Genomic DNA, 25,644 nt, shown 5'->3' on the forward strand with positions numbered 1-25,644 from the left:
GTCAATTTACTTCCAGCCATTTGGCTGTGTTCAAAATGTAGATGGGAATGGTAATTTCTGTGGTGATGCATGCAGTTATGGCAAAAGGTTGTGGTTTATACGAAAGGAAAGCTGCTGTACTTGAACTCAACTGACCACACAGCTGGAACATCACATTTGTGGAGATAGTGGCTGTTTTATTATCTGGATGAATTCCTTTCTAGCGAGTCTGAATCATCTGGTTAAATGAACACAATTTGATCTAATGAGGCATCTTTACATGCAACCAAAGCATTCACTCAGAACCAGAGTTGATCAAGGCACATTTTAAGATTTCAGGAAACTCAGAGCCCACCAGTTTATTTTAAATGTGATGCAATGTATAAGACAATTCCAATCAAGCTGGCCATTACTCTTTATTACTGACAGTATGCTGGATCGATGAGACAGGGACCTCTCCTGGACATTTCCCTGCATGTTGACACTTTGGATCACTGAAAAACCAAACTAAACATCCATCCACAGAGAGCAGATATTGACTTGGAGATGCTCGATCCAGTGAGTCTGGAGAGTGAGGCTGAAGATGCACTGCGATTACCAGCTGAGTGGTTGGATATTGATTAGGAGGTGGTCAGCAGAGATGATTGGACTCTCAGCGTATTGACTGGCTTGGTTAGCAGAGGGAAACTGGCTACAAATTACCGGTCAGCTCTAATAATTCACAGGGAACAAAAGCATCAGTGTGTTAGCTAATACAAGACAATCAGCCATCTGTGGAAAATCATTCCATTTCATCTTAAGAAAATTAAAGTGTGTATGAAGGTTTAATGAACACTCATTCGAATGAACTGACATTAAAGAGGTACAACTAAAACCAACAGTCTCCCATGTGGTCATTCAAAAGTATCATGAAGCGTGGTCTTGTGTCTCTTCAGGGAGTGACGGTTGGGCAGGTGGAGCAGCACTGAGCCGTCGGCCCCTGGTCCTCCTGCGGGCCTCTTTACTGGAGTCAGGGGGGGTCTGAGACAGCCAGGCGAGACCCGCGCTGTCGCTGCTGTGCTCTGCGTTGCTCTGGTTCCTCAGGCTACGGCGCACTGAGCGCTTCCCTCTAGTGGCGACTGGTTTGAACACATCCTCAAAATTAAAGTCAGTCTGCCAGGGGGCGAACTCCAAATTGGCTGCTCCGCCCTCTTCCTGGCTATCAGAGCCTGACCTGATGCTTTCCTGCTGGTTAGGTGCTTGGTCTCCCTGCTCCCTCTCCTCCACTTCATGGCTCGTTTGGTGCTCCTCTGCCTGCTTCCCCTGCTCCTGTAGGACTGAGCTGTTTGCGCAGCCCCTCCTGCCCTGCTTGGTTTTTCTCTGTGGGGACTCTAATAGCAGACTCAAAGTGTCTGAGGTGGGTGCATCCAGACTGCCATGACATTCTAATTTTCCATCTGAGTCTGTGCAGTGAGTATCAGTAGAAGTCTGGCCATGAAGTTCAGTGTCAGCTGATCCCTGTTCAGGTACAGTGTGGGTCAGTGAGGTTTCCCTTGTTGCTTCAAGGTTAGTAGTGGTTTGATCTTCACAGTGCTCCTCCGTCTTTCCTCCAGTCTGGCCCAGAGTCTCCTCATGGAGCAGCATATCATCAGCAACACTGACCTTCCTCTTCCTCAGTCCTCTTCCACCAGCCCTTGGCCCTGCCCTCCTGCTCCTTGTGCTTTCTTTGCTGGAGTCAGAGGATGTGATTGAATCTTCTGAAGGACTTTCCACGGCATTTGTCAGAATCAGGTCACCCATCTGTTGACTGTTGTTAGTCACTTCAGGGTCCAAATGGGTCTCATGATTTGGGGCTGTTGGGAGAATCGAGAACAAAACAATCTTAGGGAAAATCTTCGAGAATCAAACATAAATTTAGTGACTTGACAACCACAGATTTTGAGAGGTAGTACATTATGGAAAAATGTGCAGAGAGAAAAAAAATTCAGGGACTACAAAGTATAATTCCAAGGAAGCAAAATCAATAATTTAGCATTACTACCAGATAAAGTTTGATATTTCCTGCATGTTTTACCTGTGCAGCTCACAGAGGGAGTGTGCTGTGCTGCTGGAGCCTGTGTGATGAAGGACAGCCTCTCAGTGATGGGGCTCAGGGTGGGGTTCTTGGAGGCGTAAGCCCGGGAGCCGTACAGGGAGCGATCCACATCCCTGTTCCACCGACGTCCTGCTGTGGAGGTCATCTGTGGAGAGACAATGTGTAGCATTAGAAAGGTTTGTGCATGTGAAACTTGTTCAGTATCCACTTATGATGTGATGCAGAGTTTCTTGTGCATCCAAACACTCCACTGACTGATGAATTGATTTGTAACTACAGACGAGAGGAGCCACATACTATCAGCACTGCTTTCTGTCTGGTCAGCTTTTATGTTTCAACATCTTGCTATTACATCCCTGCAATATCTGTGTAATATTACATTTTTCTTCAATATTATGTATTTTTTATCTTTTCGTACCAAGCCGATGCATGTACATATTTTTTATTTACTGTGCAATAGTGAAAAAACCACTGGACTTAAACCAGGTATAATTTTCAATCTTTTTCCCATTAGCAATGTTATTTTTTCATACCACCTTTTTTGTATAGAATGTATGGATACACAGTTGTTTTTGTATTTTCTATTCCCTTCCAGGTCTTTTGATATTCCTGCTACTTTTGCTGCTGCCTGTAACACCGTAATTTCTCCTATGGAGGATTAATAAAGTGTGATCTTATCTTATCACAGAGCTGACGTTTCCTCTGGCTTCACGACATGAAACAGCAGTTTCTGAAAAAGTAGTTGATCCAATGAGCGCCATGGGCGGGTGTAACACTGTTGTCCAGTTGTCAAGCATTGTCAAGTGCACCAGAGCAAACGAGAAGTAACAGCAACAATGGCGACCACTATAGATGAGAGACACGGCTGTCGAAGCCGTCCTTCACCCGACATCATAGTTCATTTTTACTTTGCATCAGTTTGTTTTTGCTTCACTGATAAAACCTCAGCAAAAAAAAAAAAAAAAAGCATGTTGGCATGGCTACGCACCTGCGTCAACTTTAAAGGATTTTAGGTTGGATGCAATGTCGGACTGAAGGTGGAAACAGAGTATAATGAGATGACAGTCTGTCTGACATCAGTCAAACAGGCTCAGTAAGCAGACTGCTGTAAGGCGGGCAACAGGATGGAGAGCTCCAGCTATCCACACCGTCTTCAAACAATGTGTGTGATGATGCATCGTCAGCCGCAAACTACCTGCTGCACTGTTGCGCTGGATAAGCTTCCATCCGGACCAATGTGTGGAGTTAGCGAGAAGCCGAGCTCTTGCGACTCATTAACTGTACTCGTCTGGATTATCCCATTTATTAATTCATCTTGTCCGAATGGATTTAAAGGATAAGGCTGATGATACTCTGTATTCTTCTTATCGTCTGTGCCATGCAGCTTCATTGTTGCTTAAAAAGCATTCAAACACATCGGCGAGCCACACTGTTGGACTGTGCGACACATTATGAAGAACGTGGGCGCTGTAGTTTAGCTTGTGTTGATCCCACATAAACTGTCCTGCTGCTGTAAATACTCGCACACCAATCTGCTGCTGAAGACGGCCCCATCAGAGTCAACATTACTGCTGCTACTGTTCATGTTTGTTGAAACTAAAATACTTGGGTGTTTTGGGAAATTACTTAATGTTTTCTAAAAATACAAGTTTATATTTGTAACTTGTTTTTGAAGGAGGCAGGCATGGCTTGGGGCTGAGAGCCACAGACAGGGTAGGGTAGTCAGAAAATAGCACAGAGACTAGCACATTGTTGTCTTGGTCTTTTCATGGGATTTGTTGACAATATTAAAAAATCTTTATGCGTAATATCACCAGCCTTTCCCTGGAACACAACTCCACCACCTTAAGAATTCTAAGGCTCGATCTGCATTCCCGGTGGTTTTGAGGTATTTAGCTTCAACCTCAGTCATGACAAACACCCTGAATGTATCCTAAATGTACAGTATCAAAATTCAATTAAAGGGATCCTATGAAATCCTCTGTGAATGGGAGTTGACCAAGTTTAATCCTCTGTTTGAACATCAGGGAACTTATTTGTGAAGAACATTCCTACTACTCACAATATTAGGAATTAATGTCAGATTTCAGAATGAAATGCTCATTATTCATCACCCTGTGTTAAGGATGATGATCTTAAAGTGGTATATCTGGGGCACATAAACATACTGTATATACACAGAGTTCTTGTCCCCGGCTCAGCCAAAGTAAGTCACAGTTCGATTGTCAGCTCTCGGCTCCATGACTGCCTCCTAGAAAGTCATGTCTGCAGATCCCTCAGTGAAGAGCTGTAAAGAGAAATCAAACGAGCAGACTCAGCCAACTCACCTTCATCTTCCCAGAGGCTGTCTTGGCAGCAGAGCGTGTCGACCTCTTCACAGGTTCGCTCTCCTCTGGCTGCTGGGGGAACACAGAGTTGGCGTGGGGATATGTTACATAGATCGTCTCTCTGCCACACTCTCTCACACACATTAAGTGGATATTCTCGGACGTGATTAAGTTCAGATTCAGTGGAATTAAACAGTAGATTAGATGGGAGCGTGTTATGACCCCTAAATTATTAGAGAGACAATCTTGTCTGGTAAATGGAGATTTCTACAAGTGGGATCAAGCTGAAAGCAGTCCGTGTTAATAGCAGACCTTTCTCTTTCGACTGCTGGAGCGAGCTGGAGCCTCGCTGGTAGATTCACGCTCCGGTCCTGGCTGCTGTGTAAGAGGGTAAGAAGCTGTGAGTGTATGAAATGGGAAACTTCACAGTATGGAATCTACAGAGGAAATTACTCCAGTGATATCAACAGAAAGTCAAGTATTCTTAAAATAATGAACCCATAATGAATATTTAAGAATGGGGTTAAAAAAAATAAAGACAAAATGAACAAAGCTATGATGGAGGCAGACCTTTCTCCTTTGATTTCTAGATGAGGCTGGAGCTTCAACATCCGCTTCACATTGCTTCTCCTGCTCTGCCACTGATGTCAGCTCATCCAGGGCATCCAGCTGGAAGGTCGTGCTGGGTTTAGTCTCAGACTCTGAGGGAAGGATTAGGGTTAGAGCTCAAGGTCAGACAGAAAACGTGAACTCCAACATACTGTATGTCAAAGCAGCCACAGCACCTCCACAGTCAACTACATGGGACTAATAGATACATAGTTATTGTGTCATAATGCAGCTCAGTGAGGATACAGACGCTTCTGTGTGTCACTGTTAACAAAGTCTCCAGTCTGCAGTGTAGTTCATACACTCCACTGACACACCACGCTGTAGAATAACATTATGTTTCATGATCAAAGAAAGTTTTTACTGTCATTTCTGTCCACCAGCCAAAAAACGTTTCAACCAGCCATAAAACTACATAAGATACGATGTCATTAAAAACAGAAGCCACAGCTGCACTTCCATCATTCCCCTCATTTTTCTTTTTTAGGTTGATCTACAGCAGTGTGCAGCCACACACTTTCAGATTCTCACAAATTCTCCACTGTGGTCCTGGATTACCAAGCTCAGTAGCTTGCTATATGAATGAAGCATAACTGCAGCAATGGGGGGGCAATGAGGGTCAATCAAAGAATTGTGACTGACGGTCATACATGGCATGCTGCCAACGTGCAGAGTCGATGCAAAACAAAATGTGATCAGTCAACCTATGTGTTGTCGTGACGAGTGTTTGAGGTGAAGTAGGCGGATTTCAGCAACCTGCCAAAGGAAGATGACCTCATTTATTTTATTTGCCAACTTTTCACTCACTTTTGGCAGCAAAGACATAAAGTGACAATGAAAGGAAAAAATGGAGAAGTACAACAGCAGCTCACCTGTCAGAAGCGGAGACTGAGACTCCTCATGGAAAGCAGTGTTTAAATTCAATGGCTTGATGTCCCATTCTAAAAATGCAACAAATGGAAAGAGCTGTCAACATCTGGGTGTTGAAGTCAGTCATTCAACCGTGCTTTCTACAACTTCGTAATATCTTGTAAAATTTGATCCGGGCCCCACAACTCTGGTACGACCTGCCAGAGGAGAGCATGCAGCTCTCTCTTAAAAACCCTTTTCAGAGCTGCTTTGTCTTGAATGTGTTCGTCTCCTGTTTTTATTTGTTTTTCCTGTGTTTTTGTAATTCATACTTCACTTGTCATTATTACTTCATCGATTTAATTTTATTTACTATTAATATAGTCATTTCCTTTGTAACGTGTTCCTGCAAAGTGCTGTATAAGTAAAATTATTATACAAGCACAGTTTGACTGCATTCTGCCAATGACAGTACGTTATGCCTCTCAGGGTAAATAAAGTGTAATAACCAACCTGCATCATTCATCACTGCACAGTCAATCTCCTCCACTGGAGAGAAAACAGTCTAGGGATAGAAATAAAGAAGACCAGATTGATGGTAAATAATATGAACTGATCAAACTCATACATCCCTTCAGAATGTTATCCAGTTAGAATTTACAAGTATAATACTAAGAGAAAAAAGACCTGTGGCAAAGCGAACTTTGATGCCATGTACAGTCTTGCATAAACACCACGCATCAGAGAAACATTAGCGGTCTTAAAACAATGCTTGCATCTTATCTACCTTCTCTTCTTCGTCCTTGTCCTCTCCCACGGAGGAGAGCATTCTGCGGTTGCGAGGCACTGAAAGTGTAGGTGAGGAACCGAATGCGGTGGGGCTGCTGAAGTTTGGCTGAGCCTGTGGTGTCTGGGATTCACTCCTCTGCGGCGTCTTCAGCACCGAGCGCAGCTGTAAGCTCCCACCTGGTGTAGGTGCTCGGGCCGGCGTGCCCCCTTTCTGTAACGGGGTGCTGGGGGGCTGGTTCTTGTCGAAGAACTCCGGAGAGAGTGGAACTCCAAAGCGCACGCTCTTTTTCTTGCTCTTAACCGTGGAATTGCCAGTGGAGTCATCCTCCCCTGGAAAGGCAGTAAAATAAAGAGGCCATTTTACCTTCTGTTGCCTTTATTACACAATGTATGAAGAGACAGACAGTAAGGCTACTTCACTATAGTCTCTTAGACTGCATACATGATTCTTAGTGTCTTATTAATATGTGGTAAAACAAAAACAGGCCGATTAACCATTGTATTTATAGTTCAGTAAGCCAACATAGATTTAAGGTTCTCAGATATTTTTATGTCAATTAGACAACAAAATAGCAAAAGAAACAGAAAACAGATTAATCACTGTTTTCTGTTTCTATCAGAGGATATTTTGCATGACATACCAGAATTTTCCAGTTCAACTCGATAGCAGACTGAGCACAATTTAACTGTATCTGTGAAATTTAAGGATGATCTACTTGCACATCTTGAGGAAGATATTATTAAATAAATTTGGCACATTGCTGGATTTTCACACAACTAAAAACCTTTTTGACTGGGTTAAGGTCATGTCTGTAGTATCATTACTGGGACAACTGAATTTGCTAATCTGAGTGATTGGTGCTGAACCACACATACTGTACATTATTTCCAGTATTATTCTGTTAGATTTAATATGAACATCGGTATTTCATGAGGACCACTAACTCTCCCCTTATAGCTAAGACACAAACACTGTTCTACAACATAGAAAAAACTCAAATGATGTTAATCAACATGAATTTCCTGCCTGAAAATACCACTTTCACACTCTACTAGATTGCAACCTGGATATACTGCATCAGGCTTAGCTCTATATACCAAGCCTCAAAGGCAGGGTTAAACAAGATAAAAGGCCAGTTACTCTTGCATGGCCACAGAGAGCACTGTGTGTTTACCTGTGGGCTTGATCTCCAGCAGAGAAGGGAGAGAGGGGATGTGGAAGGAGGATGCAGGCTGGGCTGCTGAAGCGGCTGCAGGATCATCAGGCTGGCTGTGGCTTTGGAGTTCAAAGATGCCGTCCTGTTGAGAGAGAATACATGAGAGCTCCAATTCTGTTGGCCTGTCGTTCAAGGAGCTTCACAGAGCAGGCCGTTGAGTAAGAGTGAATGTTTTTGCAATTTATCTGATAGTGGCATACATGTCTGTCCATTGAATCTGAAAGGACACAGAGTGCGAAATGACATTGATCAATGAATCTAATCAGATCAATTCAAACTATTTGTTTGATGCATAGAGGACATGTTGTCAGCTACAAACTACCTGCTGTATCGATGCACTGGATAAACTCCCACACCAGTGTGTATCATTAGTGCTCTATTGACTCATTAACTGTACTCATCTGGATTACACCATGTAGTAACTCATCTTGTCTTAATGGAAATAAAGAATAGCGCTGGTGATATTTTGTATGTTTTTTTATTGGCAACAAATACCATCAAAACCACCAAAACCAAAACTAAATGTATCCTACTGACAAGTATTGTGTGTGTATCCACAGCCTAATATACACCCACTTGCCACTCCATTATGTGCACCATACCAATAACAGCTCCGCCATGAATTCTACTTTTACAAAGGTTAGAACATTTCAGATTTTTTGACATGGACACAAAGGTAATAATTCTACTTTAATGTTTATGATTGAGGTTGTTGGTGGGTGGTAGTGCTATACTGCAGTGCATTAGATTGAAAGGTAATATTCTGGCCCTGTCATGTAGATGTAAATGGGGTGGCCAAAATATTATAAATGCCTCACAATATAATGCAGGCCAATTAAACACCACTACAAACTACAACTTCAATAACTGTGCAGAACTGAGTCAGTTTTGAACCAAGCTGCTCTTAGTAGCAGATTGTTGCTTTGCAGTTCAATGGTTTCATTTTGGAGTTTGTCAGGTACATCAGCTGGCTCCAAATTAAATAGCAAATATGTTCAGTTCCTTTTTTTTACTTGAAACCTCTCACCAAACACCTGAAGGAGTTTTCACACTCAGCAGCATATTCAGATGTCACAGCAGCTTTTGTTCTTGCCAGAGCAGGAAAGTGAAAAGAAAGAAAAAGTGTTTCCTCTTCACAGTTGCTTTAATTTCACTTCAAATGATTTCACATTTGAAAGCAGAGAGCTGAGAAGCTGCTGGAGCTTGAGGTTCAGCTCTCAGAGGTTCTTGTTAATGTCCACCATGAAGGCCAAATCACACAGACACTTGCTGTCACTGAGTTTCCACATCAGGTTTTCCTTCATCTCTGTGAATTATTCCAGACAAACTGACACTTTGGAACAACTTGTCCTCTTGAATGAGGTCAGCGTGTGTTTCGAGCTGTAATGATGCTTGAGATTTGCCCTTTGCATCAATGCACGTGTGTCTCCACAAACTAACTTAGACACACTGGGCTTGCCTTTTATTTCAATAAAAAATAACTGCGTGTCCATTACTCCTGGAAAGTGCGACACTCTTGTTTTGTCGACAGTCATCATGATACATTGACGTGATATCAGTTGTTACATTTGTGGTATGTTTAGGGACCACTCGGAACAATGTGTTAGTCTACCATGTTACGGTATCGATTGTTATGTTATTTTCTTTATGAAAATGTAATTTCTTTTTTGTATTTAAGAACTGCCTTGGGGGCCAGATCAAATGGTCTTGTGGGCTATATACACACATTGGTCTGGATGGAATTTTATCCAGTGCAACAGTACAGCAGGTCGATTGTAGCTGACAAAATACATCCCACTATGCATAAAACAAGTTGTTTGAGGAAAGCTAATTAGATTAATTGATTGAGGTTATTTCACAATCTGTATCCTTTCAGATTCAAACATGTATGCTAATCAGATAAGTAATATTCACTCTTGTTCAGTCTTATTGAACAATATTATCTTTGGTTGAGTTGAATCGAATTGCATTACGCTCTACAGATGTACCTAATGAAGTGGCCAGTGAGTGAATCTTCTCCCTCTATGCCATAGAGCTTCATTATTGTCGAAAAAGTATTCAAACCCATCAGTGAGCCACACTGGCTGTTAACATGCACAAAATATTCTGTTTTTTGCCTTCATTCAGAGAAAGACAAAACTCCTACTAAAGTGTTTACATGGCTAATAGAAATGAATATTTCCTATTTACATGCAGCCATGCATACTTCGAATAATGAACGCAGCCTCCATCTTTTTTCCGTTCATATCCCTTTGATATCCAGGTCTATCATAATGTTTAAAGTTGAACCTTGTCCCGAACAGCAATGTGGGCTTTTCTTTTGTCTTTTCATCTCCAGCCCTGCCTCGCTAGGCAGCGTACAGGACTGACTGTAAACAGGCTGTAAAGACGCTGTGCGTTGCAAACTACAGTAAAACCCCGACTGAGATTCTGAATGCTTTGTATGCATGTCCAAAGAATGCTCCTGAAACCTGAATAATACCTGCACATCTCACATCTTAATCAAGAAAAGCTCCATTTGGAATAAGGCCTATTTTGGAAATACAACTGGAATATGCCCTTTTTATGAACCATATCAAATACGTAATATTGCCATATTTGGAATAACAGTCGAATATTAGTGTGCATGTAAAGGTACTCACTGTTGGACTGAGTGACATGTTCCTTCATTATGAAGAACATGCACACTGTAGTACTCGCACACCAAGACCACTGCTGAAGTTAGTTCCCAAAAGATTCACTATTAACTGCTGTCACAGATAATGTTTGTTGAAATCACAATATTTGTATGTGTCAGGCAATTATTTAGTGTTTTCTAAAAAAAAAAAAAGCAGTCTAGGTTCTCAACTCAAGCACAACGCTATGGATTCAATTCAGATTTCATGATGGAATCCCCATTGTTTATAATCCTGTGTTGAGGATGATAAATCTGTGGTGGTATATCTGGGGCATGTAAACATACACACAGCATGTACTCAGCCAAAGTAAGTCACAGTTCGATTGTCAGCTCTCGGCTCCATGACTGCCTCCCAGAAAGACATATCTGCAGATCCCTCAGTGAAGAGGTGTTAAGAGAAATCAAACGAGCAGACTCAGCCAACTCACCTTCATCTTCCCAGAGGCCATCTTGGCAGCAGAGCGTGTCAACGTTTTCACAGGTTTGCTCTCCTCTGGCTGCTGGGGGAACAGAGAGTTGGCATGGGGATATGTTACATAGATCGTCTCTCTATCACACACTCTATACCAGACTGTTCTCTTTTGACTGCTGGAGCGAGCTGGAGCCTCACTAGTAGATTTGTGTTCTGAGATTTAGAAATTGTAGGTGTATGAAATGGGAAATTTCACAGTATGGGAACCTGTAAAGCAGTGATCGTCAGCTGGTGGCCTGCAGGCCCCATCTGGCCAGCATGGTATTAATGAATTCAGAAAACGTGAGGAGGAAAAAAAAAATCAGGGCTGCCAACTCTCATGCACTGACTGTGATACGAACGACATTCGCTGAAGGGAATCATTGAGCTTGTCTATTAGACGCAAGAGACAACACTTAGGTTTACTTTTGTTGGCCAACTGTTGCATTGAGTCTCAAACCGTGTGTTTTTTTTTTTTCCCTTCCTGGAATCCTGAAGAGTGTTTTGGTTGAGATGAGGACTCTTTCATTGGTAAATTAATTGTGGGTTTTGTATTGAGACTGACTGCTTCCTTAGCGATGATCATTATGGACATTCTGTTCACACTGATGTAGGCTGATAAAAAAACACATTCACTTGTAAGACAGTGAAAATATGAAACAATAACAGGCTAATTAGGCCTAATCTTTTTCTCCCGTTTCTTTTGGTAAAGTCTGGTCCACATAGTGGCTGCTTGGAAAAATTCTGGCCCTTGGACAAATGTAGTTGAGGACCTTTGCTATAGTGGATTGTAATAACTACTCTGGCTTTATCAACAGTCAAATGTTGCTAAAATATAGCTTGTGCACCCACAATCACTATCTAAGAATGTAGATGAAAATAAATAGATAAATAAAATGGATAAAGCTATAATGGTGGCAGACCTTTCTCCTTTGGTTTCTAGATTGGGCTGGAGCTGGAGCTTCAACATCTGCTTCACATTCCTTCTCCTGCTCTGGCAATGACGTCAGCTCACCCAGGGCATCCATCTGGGAGGTTGCTCTGGGTTTAGTCCCTGAAGGAAGGGTTAAGGTTAGAGCCACAGCTGAAATGACAGCTGTTTCATTAACACTGATTCTGTAGGTTAGTAAGGTAAATCGCAACCAACAGACACAACATTTCAATGGACTACGAACGAGTCCTGAACTCTCTTTGATACTTGTAAACAGATGTTTAACATGTTTAGCATTTTGACCTTCGTGATATTTAACGGCTACACTTCTATTCTTGCAATTGGCTTGGTTTCTCAAGAAAACTTGAGAAAAAATTAAATGAGAAACTAGGGGTGGGCAGAAGACGTCCACCGACTAATCAGTTTGGCCAATTAATTGGCGCTAGTGGGTTGGTTTTACAAACTATCGCTACTGGTGGAACTTGGCTCCAATAGTCATCTTTTTGCATGGACTCGTGTGTACATGAGATTCAGCTGTTACTCCACTTCCCAAATTGGTGTTCTCTCTTGCCAATAATCTAGCCATGTAACTATTCATGCATTAAATAAAATCACATGCTTACTCCAGGAACATTTTTGTCATACTGTGATATAATACCATCATTGTAAATAAATGAATTAATTTTAGCTCATATGGCCCAAGTATATGAGAAAGCTGAGCTGTTTGTAATACAAACTGAAACTTAATATCTGTTAGTCTTATAGCTTTACAAACTTGAATGTGTCAGGAGACTGCAGTGCACCTGTCAGTATCTGAGAAACACAGTTTGACTGCATTCTGCCAATGACAGTAAGTTATGCCTCTCAGGGCAAATAAAGTGTAATAACCAACCTGCATCACTCATCACTGCACAGTCAATCTCCTCCACTGGAGAGAAAACAGTCTAGGGATAGAAATAAAGAAGACCAGATTGATGGTAAATAATATGAACTGATCAAACTCATACACCCCTTCAGAATGTTATCCAGTTAGAATTTACAAGTATAATACTAAGAGAAAAAAGACCTGTGGCAAAGCGAACTTTGATGCCATGTACAGTCTTGCATAAACAACATGCATCAGAGATACATTAGCAGTCTTAAAACAATGCTTGCATCTTATCTACCTTCTCTTCTTCGTCCTCGTCCTCTCCCACGGAGGAGAGCATTCTGCGGTTGCGAGGCACTGAAAGTGTAGGTGAGGAACCGAATACGGTGGGGCTGCTGAAGTTTGGCTGAGCCTGTGGTGTCTGGGATTCACTCCTCTGCGGCGTCTTCAGCACCGAGCGCAGCTGTAAGCTCCCACCTGGTGTAGGTGCTCGGGCCGGCGTGCCCCCTTTCTGTAACGGGGTGCTGGGGGGCTGGTTCTTGTCGAAGAACTCCGGAGAGAGTGGAACTCCAAAGTGCACGCTCTTTTTCGTGCTCTTAACTGTGGACTTGCCAGTGGAGTCATCCTCCCCTGAAAAGGCAGTAAAATAAAGAGGCCTTTTTACCTTCTGTTGCCTTTATTACACAATGTATGAAGAGACAGACAGTAAGGCTACTTCACTATAGTCTCTTAGACTGCATACATGATTCTTAGTGTCTTATTAAATGATTGTGTGTGTATAGTGATAAATTTGCTGTTGTAATCTTTACTCTTGCTGCTCTTGAAACAATATTTAGTTCTATTTAAAATTTTAGAGACATTTGTCTTCTGGGACAGCACAGAATATGGTGGACACACTTGCTTCGCCGCTCTGAGAAGTTGTGACTAATTTCTGCTTTACTGGCACAATTTCATGACATTTATTGAGAGGATACTTTACTCAACACACTTAAGCTAGTAAGCACATTCACTCGCGCTTAAGGACCAATAATGTCAGCTTCTGCATGGAAAACAGACATGACACATGCAGGCCGCAACAATTTGCCTGAGAATTTGGGGCGCGTCATCCGAATGACTTTGTGCCAGGAGAGAACTGGCTGCACTCTGCAACCCCAAATCCAAAAAGGGAGAGACTCCCCGACCCTTTGTTGTCATGTCTGTTATGATATTCCGTGCTGGGCAAGTGAAACATCCCTCACATTTTTCTGCTATATCATTCCAAGAAAATGTTCAGCTTTCTTGTCTACACCTCCTCTATTGTGAAGCATCGGGCTGCATTTGGGGGAGGGAAACATCTGTTGCATGCCTGCTCTGGTGTCAAATCTGGACTGCATTAAAAGCTACTCCGCAGATTACTGTGCCAAGTGAATGCCAATGGATTTCGTGACGGCAAGTATAAACAAAGTATGACTATGACAGCCTATTACTCACTTAGAATAGCTGCACTGTGGCAGTTTTGTTCATATATGACAAGTTTGGGCTCTATGACATTACATAACGTGCGATGGCAAAAATGTGTCCACTGGTAGACGTTTTTTTTCATATTGTTTCCATCGTTAATTTTCTATTTTAAATTGATGCCTGGTTTTTCTTCACCTCAAACATATAAAAGGTTACTTCATATAATTATACTTTGCACGGCAGATTCATAATGTCGTCACTCTAATTATTAGCTTAGATTGTGTGTTTAAGTTGTTCATGTGTACATGCTTAACCAGAAGACTGATCACAGCTTGTACCACCTTGAACCAAGCATGCACCCGTTGGTCACGTAACATATTGGGTGTGTTTGATTTGTGTTACTTAGCGTGCTCACCAGGTGGTGCATTTAATCAGTAAATGAGTAAGGTTGATGTGACCTTTTGCAACTACGCTGAGGCACAATAATGACTGACAGAACAACTAAAACATTATGTTCAAAACAGTGCTTTAAATAATAGCGTTGATTCATAATACAACTGCAAATCTACTTACAAAAACTGACCAAGCCAACTGTGTTATTATGATTTCCATCCCACCCACAATGATTTCCTGTCCTGCCTCACATGATGAACACCACCTGGCAACAGGTGAAACAATGCTTCTCCTGTGATGTTGGGTTGATACTACAGATTAACAGGAACACTTAGATTCAATCAAAAAACTTGGATTTCTCGTCCATCAATATAGTTATGATATCTAATTACTTCACATCATTTCTTTTGGCTGCTCATCCCTCTCGGCTGCTTCACAGTGCCTGAAAGCTTACTGAATGTTAAGTCTTAAAGATTTCATCCACTTGCTCTTTTGTGTTTCCACTAATCAGTGCATCTGATTACGATGCCACGCATGATCTGGTCTGATGGTTTTCATTCACAATTTTGGTATGTTGCTACATTTGTGACTTCAGTCATTCAATCATTTATTCATTAATTGTTCATTTGCTTTATTCATTTATCTGTATGTGTAGTACTTATTGTGTTTGTGTGTTAGTAGTTGTTATGTGTGGTCAGTATTTGTTCTGTGTGTAGTTATGTGAGTTTGAATCAAGCATTATGGTCACTGAACACAAGTCAAGAAGAACTGGCTATCAGTTTTTCCTTTCAAAGGGAGGTGTCCTGTTAGTTAATACAAAAGCTCTGACTATTTCCAGAAGTGAGTGTAAATTTGCTAATTCCTCTTAGCAAAATAAAGTTATTTGCTATAACAGCTGAAGATCCTTTAAGGTAAAATATGCTATGCTCGTTTATCCATTTGTAGAATACTCTTTCGAATAATTAAACTGATGGCTCAGTTTCTGAATTGGAGCGTTCCTCCACCAGAAACAGTGTACCCTCAAGCTAAGCAAAGACTGTTCAGTGTTTATGGATGAATTTAATGTTTCAGATCTCTGGCATTTCTTTAATCCATCTGGTAGACAATATTATTTCTTCTCTCTTGCCTGCCACATCTTCACCTGTACTGACTGACAATTAACTCATACAATCACTGCACTCCTGCTCTTTTGATGCTATTGTGTTATCAGACCACTCCTCAGTACTACTGGAGTTATGTGTTTAAGAATATGACAGTGCTCCTCCTCCTTGATACCTGAATATGTGTTTATTGTCAAATGGGGACTTTGTTAAGTCTGTATGCAGTCAAATTGATTTTTTCATTGCAGTTAATGGAGCACCTGGGATCTTGGCATCACTGCTGTGGAAAACACTGACGGCATATTTACTGTAACAGGGGAAATAATTTCATATAGTGCATGTAAGGGAAAACTTGGGAAAAACTACTTATACTGAGTGAGCAAATTACTCAAGTAGACAATATCTATGCTGCCTCCCCATGCTCAGACATATATAAGGAGCGCCTTTCCCTCCCAGTAGAATTCAACATTCACTTCTAAACTCAAGTGGAGGATCTATTGTGTAAATTTAATGTGCCTATTTCAAACACAGGGATAGAAGCCAGTAAATTGCTCCCCCGTTTATTACGACACTCATCAACCACCTGAAATTCAGAGCCACTCTGTCCTGACAAAAGATCCCACACAAATTAATGAACATTTGACCCACTAGAAATAGATATTTTAAACTGGCATCCATTTTGTTTGATACAAACTTCTGTTACTGTGAATACTTAAGTTAGTAGGAACTGGACTGATCTCCAAAAGGCATAAAGTTAGTCATTAGTCATAAAGATGAAACATTCTCTTCAAAATTTTATGTAGCTATGGGCTCCTCTAAGCAGCTGCCTAGCACTCTGAAAATTAAAATAACTGATGCCCACAAAGCAGGAGAAGGATATAAGAAGGTAGCAAAGCATTTTGAGTTAGTTGCTTCCTCAGTTTGTAATGTAGTGAAGAAATAGCAGTTAACAGGAACGGTGGAGGTCAAGTTGAGGTCTGGAAGACGAAGAAAACTTTCTGAGAGAACTGCTTGTAGGATTGCTAAAAAGGCAACTCAACCACCCATGAACCAGCTTCTGTCCAAATTATTGTCCATGCATATTTGAGATTTGTCTGTCCTGCTATGATCTCTCTAGATCAGATGGGGTTTTTCAATGTAAGATGTCTCCTCAATATATTATATAGTGCCTCTTCCTCAAATACACCAGAAGCCGTGATTTGGATTGATGTGTAAAAGGCTTTCGACTTGGTGCAGTAGAGGTGTATCTTTTCTTCGAACAGATCTCTTTGCACTGCTCCAGCCAGCAAAGCTGCAGCTTGAATCTGCTCTTGCTGGACAAGCTCTTGAACCTCTAGCCATCACGCTTCAATCAGATCCTCATATAACACAAGCATAATTAGGAGTGGCTCCGAACAAAAGATGTAAATTTACGTAATTCAAATTCGAATCCAAATGCCCTTTTTATTTGCAAACTCTCACTCCCTGACCCCAATTCGTCCTTGTTTAATAGACTGAACCCTCTCCTCATGGTCTTCCCTCAGTATCAGGACCCTAAAGGACCTATAAATAAAGACCACCTCTGGATCTTTGCAGCTGCTCCCTGAGAAATACGTTTTCCCCAATTTTCCCCACATTTCTTTAGACAGCTACAAATCCAGTTATGGGGGTCCCCACTCTTTTCTAGAGATCATTTTCTAGGACTTTTCCAGGACATTTTCAATGGCGACCTTGCTGGTTTGACAGATGGATATCGCACCATACACTAATACGCTCCTCTCCGTGGATGTCTGATTTAGTACGAGTACACAGGCATAATCTTTAGATGCCTCAATGTCACTATTTTTTTCCTGCTATCTCCTCTTACTGTTTTTTTTCCTGCTTGTTTTAATATTGTTATTGTACTGTCATTCAGTCATTGCATTGTATTTGGAAAGCACTTTGTGTATTATGCTTGGCAAGTGCTTTGTAAATAAAATGTATCATTGATTAACCTGAAACCTCCTATTAATGTTAACCACTGCTTTCTGAACACCAATAACACAAATAATTGCCTACAATTTTGCCAACTGACAGACTGTAGACTGAACTTTACAGACCTAAATGAATGATTCAAAGTCACAGCTGAGTTTGCCTGGACAATTAACTACACTGACTCTTATCAGTTTAACAAACCATACTTTACTAGTAACATTAACTGGAGTCTTTAACAAGATTAATCACACCTACACTGCGAACTACCACGATGAAAGATGAACATAATTATCACTGTCGAACACTCTAAACAATGCTCAACACACATTTGAAGTCACTGCTCCGAGCCAGAGCTGAATCACAAGCCTTAAACCCCTGCAGGCAAAACAAGCTTGCAAGTCTAGTCGACCTAAGCAACTGAACAAAACATGGTCACCAATTTACCAGTATTCAACTATTTAAAACAAGCTGGGAGAAAAGCAACATTAATCTATAAACCTGATAAAAACACAGTAACTTGTAACTAATGCCAGCCAACCTGCATGCGCTACCATAGGACGTGACTTTTGAACATAACCGAGAGCAGACTATTTGAAATCCTTTCAGCCATAAACCATTCAAATATCAATATGATCCTGAACATAACTTAGCCCTTTCAGATGGCAGTGTGATCCATTTTGGGGAGCTCTGACAGACAGCTTTGAGCTTCATTCTCAGCTAAACGAAAGATGCAGTATTGATAAAGAAGTGATAAGAGTATGGATAAGATTAAGATAAAATCCTAATGATAACATCCCTAAAGCTGTTTAGTGGCTTCACCCTTACACTTCAGGAGGATGAACAAACCACAGTTCAAGCCCTCTCACTATAAGCCTTGTATTACTAGGGCCATTTTGTGGTCATCATTTTTTAAACACGCACACATGCGCGCACACACACACACACACACACACACACACACACACACACACACACACACACACAGGGGGTTTTCATCACTTGTGGGGACATTACATGGACTTACATTCATTTCCTGGAGACTTACCCTAACCCTAACCACAATCTCCCTATTCCTAACCCTATATCCTCAGTCTTTACCCTAAAATGTAACGATTTAAAGGAGTCTCCACATGTGACTGTGTAAACAGATTTTTGTCCCCACAACATGAGTAATACACACACACACACACACACACACACACACACACACACACACACACACACACGATCATATGTATGTATAACATCACAAACCCCATGCTGGTAAAATATGCAAGTGGCTGGTAAAACCTGAACATTCACTAGCCATTTGGTCAGCGAACATAAAAGTTTATTTTGCACCCTGAGGGCAGTTACTCTTGCATGGCCATGGACAGTACTGTGTGTTTACCTGTGGGCTTCATCTCAAGCAGAGAAGGGAGAGAGGGGATGTGGAAGGAGGATGCAGGGCAGGCTGGTGAAGCAGCAGCAAGATCATCAGGTGGTGGCTGGCTGTGGCTTTGGAATTCAAAGACAACGTCCTGTTGAGAGAGAATACATGAGAGCTCCAATTCTGCTGGACTGTTGTTCAAGGAGCTTCACAGAGCAGACCACTGAGTTACTGCAATTGTCTGATATTAGCATACATTTTTGTACACATAATCTGGAAGGGCACAGAATGTGAAATGATCGTAATTCATCTAACCAGCTCTTTGCATTCGTTTCCTTGCAACATTTAAAACTGATCCACTGACAAAAACACGTTGAAAACGTTCAAATCTTGTTGTGCAACAGCAACAGCTGTTGGCACTGACCCAAGTGACAAAAAGCTGTATTTCATACAGTCGCTACATTACAAAAGAAGTAGTTCACCAGTGGAAAATGAAATGTGAGGCAGAAGAATGGCATTATCACAGTGGTAAGGCCACGTGTGTCATAGTAGCATCACTAAAAGTCTCAGTCATCAGTCATTCAGTCTGGATTAAGACCGAACCTGTTGGGTCTTAGTAAGGGAACAGACTTGGCCTTCAAAGTCAGCATGAAAGGGTGGAGATATAAGCACAGCTTGGGCCACAGTCTCACTGGATGTCAGCACTCCTTGTGTCACAACCTTCTTCACTGGTTCTTCGTCCCCCTGTGGATATGATTAAGGAATTCCCACTGTTTTCATTCTGTTGCACAGCACCACAACAGCGAGGGCACTACTACAGTGTGTACAGAAAATACAAACTTACCAAACTGCTGTTTTAGAATAACACAGGACACACAAAACTTGATATTGTACTTTACAAGATACAAGCAGGAGCATTGAGTTTAAAAAACAAACAAACAAACAAAAAAAGATGGAATGATAAATAAGTAAACCTTAATACCCTGCACTTAAATTTGGTTTGCTTGAGAGTGCTTGTTTGTCTCTTTGGATGCTTGCAGTCAAAAAGCCCTTTGTCGCACTGAGATCTAGCATTCATAGAGGAGTTAAAAATAATCAGCAGATTCAATGGAAGTACAGAGAAGTAAAACCTTTTAGTTGAATTATTCACAATAGTCAAGTAAGTACACGGTCAGAGTGAGTGTACCTTCTGTTCTTTTAAAGTGAAGTGCAGGATCGGAGCGTTGGTCTCTCTAATCTCCAACTCGCAGGTTTCGCAGGGGCCCAGGCGCCTCCTCTTGCTGGGTGCGGGTGTCATCAGTGGTGGGTGGTTCTCCTTCTCTCCATCAAGGCCATTCCCATCTGAAGGGGGGGACCCATTGAAAAGGCATATTACATAAACATTAACATACAAGAGCAGTGGGACTTAGAGGAAAAAAGAGTGAAATAAAATGAACACATATCAAATAAACATAAAAAACCCTGCTTGAACAAGTAAAAAAAAACCCCACAACACCTGATCAAAGGAATGGAGATAAAGTCTCAGTTCAGCAATAAACAGCTCAGAAACTGTCCAATTTAAGAAGCTGACCAAGCTGAGGAGAAATGACTGCTGTAAGATGTTGTCAGAGTCAGGCGTATACTGTGCTGTGCATTAATCCATTGCTTTTGAACAGAGCCTGCAGACATCATAAAGAAATCGTACTGGCATAGATCCTTGTTGAGAAATGAAACTATTAATCCTGTGGCAATGAGGCGGCCTCACCAGACAGATAATCTCTTGTCTTGATGCATCCTCCAGTGCTCCTGTCCTGCCTTGGCACTGGATCACAGACCTCACTCTCGTCCACATCCATCAGGGTCTGGAAGGAGGCCATCTTCTGCCTCAGTGAGGAGGTGACCTGGGGAAGGAAGGGGCTATTTCTGACAGGCTGAAAGTTGAGACAGAAAAAAAACAAACATATCTGCTCAGTGATGCAGCTTGACAGGTCATAGACTTTTGAAATTACTGAAGTGGTATTACTGAGAGGCAGCACATTTATCACATAGTCCTTCCACACACACAGTCCAGGAATATTATGGGTTGCTGAGCCGCGCATCATCTAACAGGCAAGTAACAGTAAGTCTCTTGCTTCACGCAAGAATAAATGAATACTTTATTTCAAGCAAAGTTTGACCCAGGAGCTATCCCTTTATATCAGAATCACCACCTGCAGACTTGAGAATTGGAGGCTCTCCTGGTGCAAAAGTCCATAGAAACTTCATAAACCTCTTCTGCAACAGACTACTTCTGTTTCTTCTGTCCATTATATGCTCACTGTGTTCCAAGCATACATCATTTTGCCAACATGTGGCTAAATACAATTTCATTTGAAGCCTTAATACAAGCCATTTCGGTTTATCAGTAGGTTCATGCCATTGGCTTAATGTTTTTAATGCTGATGTTGACAAACCTTTAATCAGCATCAGAAATCAAGTTAAACTCTAAGGTTATTTATTCTCAGTCAAACTAAAAGATGTTTCAAATAAGGAAGGGCAGCATAAAGTTTGGATTATGGAGTAAAGGTGATTTGAAAAGTGGTGATGTATGTTATGCTTTCATCTCCATGAGATGTTACTTAATAATGTTAGAAAAAGCAGTAATGTACTGTAATGTTAATGTATTCATTGTGGCAGAAGTTACAAGGATTTAAGGATTACTACACTTGCACATGGTTTGACCTGTTTCTCCACACTGATCTTGTCAAGGCTTATTTTGTGGAGTTGATTTTGGTTCATCTTGTGAATCCCCTCACACTATTATTTTGATTACAGAGAAACCAGGGAGGGCCCAGCAATTCACGTTCTTTTCACTGAGTAATACAGACTATTGTCCGTATTATAGAATTGTATTAAATGTAATATTTCTATTACTACAATGATTGTATGAGACAAAAATTAAATCTAACTGAATAGATGTCTCCACCAAGACACAGACAGAAACAGGTCAGAACTGGAAAAGGGACAAAACAAGCGTGCAATTACATATTTTCAGATCAACCTGTTTTTTTCTTCCTTGCATTTCAGCATATATAATTACATATCAGAGCATGTCAATGTATTGGTCACCCTTTACTTTGTATTGTTTGGCGGTGGGTGTACAAATTATTGCAACACTTCAATTGCTCTTTGATTTCATGACATTACTTTTACAAGTCTTTACTAAAGGTTCAATGCACTGTCTACATCACTGGGGCTGTGAAAAGTTATGTGCGTAGATTTAAGTCATCTCCTTCTAATATTAAGCTGCATAGAACATACACTAACTAATACACACAACTATTCATATGTAGTTGTGGCAGTGACAGAGAAAGTATGCAGTCACATATAGTTCATATATGTCAGTTTCAATATTGATCACAGAGAGGCCACAAAACCCAGACTGTCATCTGAACACTGCCTCACATGATGTCACAGAGGTGCAAGATTTGCTCATTTATATCCCAAGAGGCATCTCACCTCTGGAGTTTGGAAGGTTTTTGGAGTTTTCATCCGTTGTTGTGCCATGAAGCGGATGAGGGAATTTGTCTCTGGCGAGCCCCGGACCCCGATGCTGGACCTCCGCCTTGCCTTTATTTGTGCTAGACGAGACTTATCTAGAGCCACAAGGAGAAGATTATCACTTCAGTAACACCCAACTGGTGCCATATCGGGAAAATACTTTGATGTTTTTGTCTCTGATTTTATGCATCAGCAGTGCTGAACAGTGCATCTGTTACTGCTTTGGTCAATTTGTGGCAGTAATGTGGATTAATATGCTCACATTTGTTTCTGGATGGTTTAAATCTTAACATTGCAGATTATAGCAAACTCTACAGTATATACACAGCATTTCTCATGGTCTCTACCACAGGTGGCTGAACACAGCTGTATCAGTACGAAGTAAACACTTTTGTCTATGGAAGACCATAAATGCAAATGCAGTTTAAGAAGCTGTCCTCTCACCTTTGCTGTTTGACAGTGATGTTGGGGTAAAACTCTGGACAGAAATGCCAAACTGACAAGGTGTGAGCTCAGAGAAATTCAGGGGGGCTGAGGTGTCATTTAAAACAAGAGGGGAGTCCTCTTCTGAGGGGGACAACATTTTCTCCTTCTGATCTCCCTCAGTGCTACCAGTGCTCCTCTCCACGGTAGCCATCTGCACAGAAAATGTGAACACATTTTAGAATTCAAGAGGAGCTGAACCACATGGACATGTGTCAACAGAAGTTACTGCGGGACACTTAAAGATCGATGACAACAGAGGGGTGGTCGGTCACCTGTACGTGATGTCCTTTACACAGTAACTTATGTTGTTCAGATACGGTCATGACAGCAAACAATAATATGAAATCAACACTTACTATGGACATAACTGAAAGCCAAAATGCATAAGGCTGCTAACCCTGACTTTAACAGGAGGCTGATATAGTTAGTCGAACACCCCCCGATAAGTAAGAAAACAAACAAATATGTGAACCTTAGCATTAACTCAAAACCTCATGCACGTGCTTCACGATAAATGCGTTTATTGAATGACTAGTGACGGTTCGCTAACAGTTAGCATTAACTTCGACGACAACAACAAAGTACATCTGCCAGGGACGTAAGGTTATTATCGACCACTATCTCAGAGAAATGAAACGAAGGACAACTGTTGTTTACCGCTAGTTTGCCACGACCCTCTGTTCACACAAGACATTAACTGACGTTAACGTTAACAGTAACAAGCAACAGCAGTGTTGAACATAACGGGCTGACACTTACCTTGTAAATTTAAGGTGAATGAAAGGAGTATCTGCTGTCAAAATATATATAAAAACACATATAGACTATTGTGTCATTAAAAAAAATCACTAATATCTCAATGTCCGATAAAATACAAAACAAAAAGAACAAGAGCCCGATTCAAATTACGTTCCACGCCAGAGCCAGCCAATAAGATCCGGCTGTGGCTGTGTGTGGATCCCTCCGCGAACTAGTCACCAACGCTCTTCAACAACACACACGCATACAATTTCATAGACGCGATGTGTATTATATAGTTTTGTTTTAAAATGTCTGAATAAAAATGATGCACGTGTCAATAATAACTGGGAGACGGTACCGTTCGGAAGACCTAATTTCCGTATTTTGAAGAGCTTGAGAGGAACCGGAACTCGTTTAATATGAATTGACCAATAGAAATCCCAGACAAGCTACCACGTGATCTCCGAAAGCAAGAGAGTAAGTAAGTAGAGAGAAATATTGATTTTCTAATATAAATGTTTTAGCATGAACTATACCAATTCATATTCTTAAAATCAATGAATTACTTATAAGACTATAAGCAATGCAGCTTGAAATTTACAAAAGCCATTCACTGTTAATTTAAATTAATTCTGAGGAAACACTGATTTGTAGCCCAAAATTAACAATTTTGAGGTTAAAAAAAAATTCTAGTGATCGATCTGAACTGGAACTCTCTCTCTAAAACGTAGGGCCCCTTCTGCTGTTGGCTGTCTTGAAACAATTAGCTGGAGCTTGACTGCATCCCTCTGTCAGTCATAGCTGACCTGATGCTCAACATTAAAACTCCCCCAGTCTGTCAGCCAGACAGGTAGCTATCAGCATTTTCTTGTTGGTGGTTACATATTGTGATACATTGTATTGTACTTATTCCTTTTAACACACGTAATAGAGACATAGGTTTTTGGGCCACAGCAGGAAACATTTATATCCATTCACGCTTTCCCCATCTGCTTTTCATTTTTTATTGTGAAATTATGCTAAATAAAATTACATAAGCTTAGAAGTTCAGTTTGTTATAAGCCAAACAACCACCAGAATAAACCAAAAATAACCATAAATTACCATATTTTCATGTGGTACAAAGAAATTGCAATGGTTTTCCATGAATCTTTGTGAGTGAAAATCAATAAGCCCTAACAGGTGGGTGAACTGTGGTCTAGTCTTGAAAAGCTCAGTAAACCCTACCCACACACACCAGTTGCACAGAGTTCCTCCTTTTGTGAGGTTTGAGAGTCTGTGGTGCAGCTGAGTACACTGAGATCAGATGCAACTGTGAGCCTCTTTCCACAGCCTGGGCTGTCGACCACATGAAGCATGTGGCTTCTTCTGTTGACACCAGGCAAGGCTGTGCAAGTCGATGGAAGCTAGACAACTGTTGTTGTTTCTGTGCGGCACAGGCTGAGGAAATGAATCGACATTCACAGTGTGTGTGTGTGTGCGAGTTCCTGTCCAAAATGAGATGTCTCCAATTTGAGAAACTGGAAGTCTTATTTTGAGAAAATAGAATGGGCAACACAATGATAGACTACATGGAGTGTTGGGAAGCAAAAGACTTAACTACAAAGTTTTGTTAGGATTTGTGATTTATGATGTTTCTACACAGGTCTTTTCAAATTTCTTTAGGTTGTGTATTTTGCTTAAGGCCCTCATTTTCTCACAGGAAACACATTTCAAATGATCATAGGATAACTGACAGCATTTTAACTATAATGAGCTCAAGCTCTCCTTCATCAACAACTCATCTTGTTCCAATGTCTTGCTTTGATCTGATATTGAGTTTGATGTCAGTTCAAACTATAATAATGAAAGTGGATATTGTTCTAACATTTT

The 25,644-nt window shown here is 41.1% G+C and overlaps 1 protein-coding gene across 1 annotated transcript; it reads right to left on the bottom strand.

Moving 5' to 3' along the window:
• Nucleotides 1-337: 337 nt before the first annotated feature.
• Nucleotides 338-23,897, bottom strand: cdca2 (cell division cycle associated 2). Its single transcript, XM_076731275.1, has 15 exons — nt 23,791-23,897; nt 22,990-23,182; nt 22,504-22,640; nt 20,771-20,936; nt 20,213-20,367; nt 19,048-19,177; nt 6,626-6,957; nt 6,352-6,403; nt 6,292-6,297; nt 5,862-5,930; nt 4,951-5,081; nt 4,693-4,758; nt 4,381-4,452; nt 2,033-2,198; nt 338-1,811 (listed from the first exon to the last, which is right to left on the bottom strand). Exons 2-15 carry the CDS (start codon nt 23,180-23,182, stop codon nt 886-888), a joined length of 2,601 nt encoding a protein of 866 aa, XP_076587390.1. The 5' UTR covers nt 23,791-23,897; the 3' UTR covers nt 338-885.
• Between the last annotated feature and the right edge of the window lie 1,747 nt (nt 23,898-25,644).

The sequence above is a fragment of the Chaetodon auriga genome, chromosome 5 (genome assembly GCF_051107435.1).
Source record: "Chaetodon auriga isolate fChaAug3 chromosome 5, fChaAug3.hap1, whole genome shotgun sequence".
Classification (NCBI taxonomy): domain Eukaryota; kingdom Metazoa; phylum Chordata; class Actinopteri; order Chaetodontiformes; family Chaetodontidae; genus Chaetodon; species Chaetodon auriga.